The following is a 7,814-nucleotide window of genomic DNA, read 5'->3' as shown; positions in this document are numbered from 1 at the left end:
TCAGTTACAAAAAAGAGTTTTAACTGTAGCTGAATTTTGACAATTGTTTTGAATTAGCTGATGAAATTCTAGCTAACTCTGGGAAAGTATTTGCTGACAGAAAAAACCTAACTACTGTACACACACAATTCAAAAACTTAACTTGAATTTCAAAATGGTTGGTAAAAGGGGAGGCATTTGTAATCAACATAGTGCATTAAACCTGCTGCATGCCGATACCATAATGGTATATACATTATGCATTTTCCAGTAGATTGATGAATTAGGATCTTCATATAGAATTTCCCCAAGACTTACAACATTTCATTTGCATAAATACATAAAATATACATAAAGTATATGTTATATAGTGCATAGTTTATATGTATAATATAATATATATATTTATAGGCATTTCATTCTATACCTGAAATCAATGTCATTGGCTGGTTGCAAAATACCCAGTCCTGCACGGGATTGATCTAAAGAAGGACAAGGCACATTATTGTCCACAAGCTCTAGCTCAAAATATGAAAAAACCAAAACCAAAAATTGTTTAATTTCATGGACAGCAAATAACCTTCCAGGGCATTTTGCTATGCCTGTCCCAAATGGCATATAGTAATACTTCAACTTGCGACCATTGCGGTAGAAGTCAGTCTTTTCTTCTCCGTTCTCATTGAGAAAGCGATCATATTTGAACGTCTGTAATTAAACCCACAAAAGAGTTACTTGATATCTGAATACCGTCAAAGACTAGATAATGTCATTAAGAAGAAAAGCCCCTAGCAGTAAGCATTGTACAGTAGTGCCAGGCCCCACCCATGGTGCTGTTTTGGAGACAGTAGCCCCTGGGAAGTTCTGTATGTGGCACATGATGCCAGGTTCTTTGCTGATAACTCTCCTTTTCTCTTCTGACCTCTTAAAATAAGGATTATAACCTGCATCTTTGTTCACACAGCAGAACTGGAAGATTTCTCATTCTGTGCCTTTGGGAAAATATTATCCTTGTCCTCCCTTAACCCCCCCTCATAATGGTGATCCTTCCTCACTAAGGAAAGCAGTAAGTAAAACGTTGTCTTGGGCTGGAGGCACACTTTTTGGTTACGCTAAATCATGTTTTGCAGGTAGTGCTTGTACTGACTTTATTCTTTTTCTTGCCTATTATTCCATCTCCAGGTGTAAGAACAGACTGTCTGGAGTACAACAGAAAACCAGTCATGGAGGCACCCCTGAAGAATGCTCTATTTAAAGGCATGTTAACTTCTGCTAGAGCTCAGAGTTTAATGCACTTTGATAAATACTTACCAAGGGATCAGCATAGATTTCTGGATCAAAATGCAACAGTTGAGGGTAAAGAGCTACAATGTCATCTCTACGAATGTTGTAAAAATCGTTCTCCAAGTGCAAAGTGAAATCCTCCTTGGCAACTCGGAAAGTCATGGATGCACTTGATAGCCTCATTGCCTCCTTGATGATGCTGTCTATCGGGAGAGGAAAAGGAACAATTACCACAGAAATAGTATGTGTATGTCCTTGGGGGAGGTCATGCATTTTGAACTATTTCAGACCCATTATCAAACCCTGCATTTATTAGAAGAAATGTTTTAACAATAACTTTCTAAATGCCTAGGAAAGTATCTTTCTCATATATTTTTTTAGCATTATTATCCCTTCTGCAGGTAACACCAAGAACATAATCCACTTTCTGCTAGAAAAATACCCATAGTTGGTGCAACAGAATATTTGAAAGTGAGACATATTTCCACTCTTGAGATAAAGTACAAACCAGTTAAAACTGGAAACATAACAAGACGAAGAAACAGTACAGCGATCAGGATTTTCTGAAATTTTAAGAGATGGTACATAAAAACCAGTACTCATAAAAAGTAGCTTCTTCTTTTTGTTTCAAGATAAGCAGATTTTTTTACTTAGCAGTAGCTAAAGGGTGACATTTTCAAAATTCTCTGTAACTTGGACACTTTTGAAAAATGTGCCTATAATTTGAAAAATATTAAGAAATAAAAGTAATGGTATTAGAAGATATTCTTCACATCATAAGAACTGGGATATAAAATTTGGCAACACCCTTTTATTTGATCTAAATGCATTACTAAACAAAATATTCTTCTGAATTATCCATGGGTCTCCAATACTCTGTTATGTAGCTGTGTAGCAGTATTGATATATGCCATTACCCATGAAAAAGTGCTATTCATGTGAATTTGATACTCTCAGTACAACCTGGGAAATTAGGAAGACAGAATGGGTTGGCTACTGGTAAGGAATGTACAAGTTTTTGTTATAGTGTTTATTGGCTAATTCCATAGTCATTCCATAGCAAGAATTTATATGGTAACAAATAGAAGACAGTGAAAATTGTGGGGTGATTTCTGGTACTCCTGCATAAAATAATCATACCTAGTACTGGCATATTATCCAGCTGTTTTCGATTCAAGGAAATATGGTTGCCATCTAAGCTGATCTTCTCTCCAGCACTTTCCAAAGTACTCTGCACTTCTTTGGTAGCAGCTCTCATTGCCTCTGGATTCCTAAGATCAAAAGAGCAGAAGTATAACATGATTTTAAACTTAAGAATGCTTATAACATGATTTTACACTTAAGAATGCTTTAAAAAGCAGTTTTGCCATTAACTTTCTTCCTGACTAAAAATTAGTTTGCTAGATGACAAGTACAACCTTCTAAAATTAAAATGTTGCAGCTAAATGCTGCGATGACACTTTTTCATGTCTTGGCAGAGGTACAATAACTTAATAAAAAGGAAAAGAACCCCAAGTATTTTATTCTGTCTCCAATGACAAGTGGGACAGAACTGATGTTCAGACCTCAGGTAATAAACAGTAATGTCACTAAAAAGGAATGCCAAGAATAAGAAATAGAACAATCAGTTGTAGATTAGGAAATAGCCCCACTGCAGGTAGAAAATGTAGGAATAGTGTTATAGATCAGTTTTATGACATCACTTATCCTGGATGATGTCTAGCTGAAAAGAATCTTCCTAATACTGAAAGTCCATATAGTATCCATCACTGTCTAGACTTTCTTACATACACGGAATACGTGAGCTATGTTGAAATATGTATAGATAATAACACAGGATGCAATAGTGTCTTGATGAAGGCACAATCAATCAGGGTTTTAAAAGACTCCAAGGCCAGAAGACCTAAAGCTAATGCATTCTTGGAGTGAAAAGTACTAAAGAACCCCACATATTAGCATTGGCAGGCAGATATGAGGGTGCAAGACAATGGCTAAATAAAAATGTCAGCAATTTAGATACATACTTAAGAGCCAGTTAAGTTGAGGTAGATTACACTACACAGAGGCCCACTCTAAAATAGACATTTAATAATATCTGAACTGTGCACTCCTCTCATGAGTAACAAGCTCAGCAGCTGCAGTCTACACTGCAACCTCAGTAGGATCTATCAATGATCAATCTATCAAGTGTCTGTGAGAACAATAATAAAGGTAAATCTCATTTTGCCTGCTCTAGTAAGATGGTCTAAAAATGTCTGATTATACTGGAGGCTTTCAATACAATTAATGTTCTGACTGTAAACAGCTCTTTTAATGTCATATCATATAGATTTGCCCCAAAGTTTTCTTGACAAAGCGTAGCATTCCCCTGGAGAGTTTTTTTTTAAAAAAAACTTCTACAGAATTGCTCTGTGGTACCACTATTTGATCTCAGATGAGTGAAGGGGGTTTCTGTGGAAGTCCAGAACAACATGCCACTTCTGTTATAATCAGTGAGTTTTTTGACACTGATGAGGTACCAAGCAGTGGAATTTGCCTGTATTAATGAACTGGTTTCTGAAAGATAACAAACATTTTTCTTGTTTGGAAAGAGGGAGCATTGGGACTTACTTAAGGAGATAGAACAAGCTCCAAAACGTGGCAGGAATGGTGTTGGCTTGTGAGGCCCAGAGCACTGCCACATGGGTCTTTGCTTTTTCCATGTCATCGAAGGTTGACAGAGTGTCATTCAGGAACATGCGGAGGGTGACAAGCTCGGAGAGGTTGTCCCTCTTCAGGAGGTTCTTGTGGAGGAGTGCTTCTCCTAGCTTCTCACGTGCACTGTGAGCACTCTTGAAAAGGTGGATAGGCAGCCCCGCCACTAGGGCTGGAAAGATCCTATCGAATTCCTGGAAGTTTTCAAGGGCATTTAGGATATGAGCTCTCTCAGTTTCCTGCTTTGATGATGGATTTTTGTCATTATTTGAATTAAATTCTTTACCAAAAAGCGTCAAAAAGCCAGACTCGAACATCACCTGGCAACAGAATGTATAAAGTCCTTGTGTCACCCAGGTATTAGACTGAAGTTTAGATGTTCTTGACTGCAACATGACATACTGTAGGTTTTCCATCATTGCTTCAATGAGGGCATCTAGAGCATTACCCTGAAGGGTTCTAATGAAAGTCTGATGAAAATTTTCAGTGGTGTTTCCCTCTGCTGGGTCAATGCTACCATGTCCAAAAGCCTGTCACGAAATAAATTGTATGCATGATAAATAAGGCCCATCATAAACTCGATGATAAAGTCTAACAGAAATTAAAGCCAAAGTAAAACTTTATAGTTTACTAGAGGGAAGCATAATAAGGGCTGTTAATAGTAGAATTGATACTTTCTCAGTGAACCATAGCAGTTAAGTAGGCAAATGAAAAATAGATTCAAATAGATGATTACAAATAAATGGACGTGGTTACCTAGACATTCATTCAGCTCCCACTGATATCAAGAGGAGCCTTTTAGCTTACTTCAGTAAGTTTGACTGAGCTCCTACTCTGCTGCATAATTTTTTAAGGCATTAGGATTGAATCTTCCATAGTAGTGAGAACCTCCTGAAGAAGGTTTCATCTGCGGCAAGCTATATAATAATTTTGCAGATGGTGCTAATTGTATTTCTGCTTTAGCACTCTTGGATATTACATGGCTAAATAATGTAATTCCTGGACAATCTGAATCACCTTTATGGTGATTTCCATTAAGGACGGGGGAGAAAAGACCTCAGTGTTTTAAACCAATAAAGGTGCAGAAATGTAAAACCAATTCTATTTCAAAAGCATAGTTATGATATAGGAACTAATTGGGTACATCTGTCCTGACAGCAGATACTTTGCATGTTAGATATTAAAAACATTTTTAAATGGGTACCTTGGCAGAAGTAGCAAAATGGAACTTTTTCCAGTCCAAATGTTTTCCCTGGCGAATCAATGCATGGTATGCAAAAGGGTCAGTGAGGAAATGAATGTATTTCCCTGCTACTTGGCAAGTGAAAATGTGGCCATGCTTCTTCCGCTTTTCTCTGAGGAATTCAAGTGGGTTGGCACCAAACTGCAAGGCACAGCCCAGGTATGGAAGGAATCCATTTTCAAGTGGTGGCTCACCTTGTCGCCTACAAAACACAAACAAAAACTGAATTTATAAGTATGTATAAGGACCTCTTCTCCAGGACTACCAGGTAAGTAAAATACTGATGCTAGGCTTTTTGTAATGTGAAAAAAATGCAGAAAAAAACCCAAACAAATAGTATATTGGCAAATAATTTTCTCCTCCTTAAGGACTAAGCCTATTGCGAGGTCTATGGAATGTAAGGAAGAATAAATTTAACAGCCTGTATTATAATTAACATAATAAACCACAATTTGATTATATATCTTGTTTTTTCCCCTAGATCATGAGTATATTTTTCACCTATTTATATGCAGAATTGTTGCCATTAGCTAACATTCACAGTTATGTAATTGTCCCGTAAATGAATAATCCATCCCACTAATATTGTCTGATACATTTTTGGGCAACGGTATCCACAATTCAATTTGAATACCAAGGGGAATAGCCTTTTAGTGTAGAAAGGTTGTTATTATTGGCATATCCCGTTTGGACCAGATCCTGCTGAAAACAGTGGGAATTTTGCCATGATCTTCAGTAACCATGAGTTAATCTTTCAGGCAAAGTGTCATTAAGCACATGCTTTAATTGAAGCATATATTTAAATGATATTTTTTGTTTTGAGTCAGAAAACTATTTTCCTGCATAAGGACACCATAGCTGCTAAAAAAATGTTCAGATAATGCATTAGGTTTTCTAGTAAATTCCTAATGGTTATTATCTGAAGTTAACTATTTTTACCTTTTTTTTTCAAACTTTTTAAAGTAAAACAAGAAAATGACTGATGAAAAATACAAAGTTACAACAGGTAAGCAGACTACTTGCTCCTTATGTAAACTGGCCAGTAGAATGAATGCTTTTAAGGAATATGTATTCAACATAGTAAGGTACATAAATATTATCTGTATTACAACCGTGTTACTGAATATGACAGACTGATAATATGAAAATGTTTGTATTAAACTATAATTACATATAAGTTGGTATTAGCTGTGATTACAATGCAGTACTTTAGGAAATCAGAACATGCATATTCATATTTGAATGACCTCATTTATGCATATCTACAGCTATGTCTAGGCATTACCTCACGATTACTAAAAAGTTTGTACAGAAAAATTCTATTATAACATAAATCAAAAGACCAAACTACAGTGCTGCCCATGCTATCCTTCATCTGTCCCTCTGACAGTTAATATTACACTTCTTTTAGTTATGTACATTGTATATTTGACAGAAATAAAGGCTAGGTACACTGAGATTCATTTACAAATAGATTCCTTACCTTCTCCTCCTCCCTAGAAAAAACCAAAACCCACAACAGAGTATTATCACTGTTCCCCAGATCCATGATGCTATGAACATTTCTGGTAATGCCCAAAAACTTCCAAGTGGAAAACCGGTAACTAACAGTATGACAGGAGAGGTGACTGAGAATGATACAGAAGACAGGTTACCATTTATATACAGTAGGTGCACCACTGTATCTAATGGCATTCAGCCAACCTAGCAAGCTATTGATTAACCATTTCTGGAGAGAGCCAGTTTTGTCTCTGTTCTGACATCTTTCTGCAGAGAGCTTCACTGGATTGATGCAGACAGTTGCAGACATGCCCTTGAGCTGATGTCACATATCAGTAGCTGTTCCAAAGTAATCAGAGAGCTGTAATAGTTGATTATTTGAAGGTCTGTCGGGTGTGTTTTGATCTATCCTGCAGATTTACTAATTGCAGTTTATAGTTCAAGTTTAGCAATATATGAAATGGCTACTGACAGGTGTCCAGAGGACTCAGACTGGCCTGAATGGTCCTTCAGCTACCAGCCTGCTTCCTCCCTCCCTCCCTTCTCCTTCTGATGGACTGCCCTGGCTCTGGTGTGCTGCTATGAGAGGGAACGGTGGGGGTTATGCCATGGGTAAAGGGGTAGCTGTGGACATGGACTTGCTCTCTCTATCAGTGTTTCTCTGGTAGAAAGGAAAAAATGGGCTTTCTATAATGCAGTGTGAGAGAGAAGAAAGCAGGATTAGACAACGGTACTGGTTTGGTTTTTTTTCATTGTTCTTGGATCACCATTTATTTTCCCATTAAACCTTTTTCCCTTTCTGTTACTGACTGGTGAGAGTTCAAACTCTGGCTTGCTCCTAGCACCTGGCATCAAGACATCGAGGAGGCAGCTCTCATTAGTCATTCAGGGCCTACTATGTTTCTAAGAGAGAAACCGATGGGTTTTAGTCACTTTTTCAGGCTTGCTTTTGTACCAGTTTTTTTTGGTGTCCCTGCAGCTGTGTGATAAAACACTAAAGATTTGGACCTTTTGCTGTTCAAATGGAACACTACACTGAAGGCACCAAGCTGCAAATCTGGCAGATGGGAATATTGTCCTGGCTTCAAACCAAGGAAGGCAGTGAGGCATGAGGTAA

At 37.4% G+C, this 7,814-nt stretch overlaps 1 protein-coding gene across 1 annotated transcript; it reads right to left on the bottom strand.

Annotated features, from left to right (window-relative positions):
- Positions 1–384: 384 nt before the first annotated feature.
- CYP7A1 (cytochrome P450 family 7 subfamily A member 1) lies at positions 385–6,760 on the bottom strand. Its single transcript, XM_074897714.1, has 6 exons — positions 6,681–6,760; positions 5,159–5,399; positions 3,871–4,484; positions 2,401–2,531; positions 1,288–1,463; positions 385–684 (listed from the first exon to the last, which is right to left on the bottom strand). The coding sequence occupies exons 1-6, from the start codon at positions 6,758–6,760 to the stop codon at positions 385–387; spliced, it is 1,542 nt and encodes a 513-aa protein (XP_074753815.1).
- Between the last annotated feature and the right edge of the window lie 1,054 nt (positions 6,761–7,814).

This window comes from Athene noctua, chromosome 2, assembly GCF_965140245.1.
Source record: "Athene noctua chromosome 2, bAthNoc1.hap1.1, whole genome shotgun sequence".
NCBI lineage: Eukaryota > Metazoa > Chordata > Aves > Strigiformes > Strigidae > Athene > Athene noctua.
The sequence above is the reverse complement of the archived record's forward strand: the minus strand, read 5'-3'. Positions and strand labels throughout refer to the sequence as shown.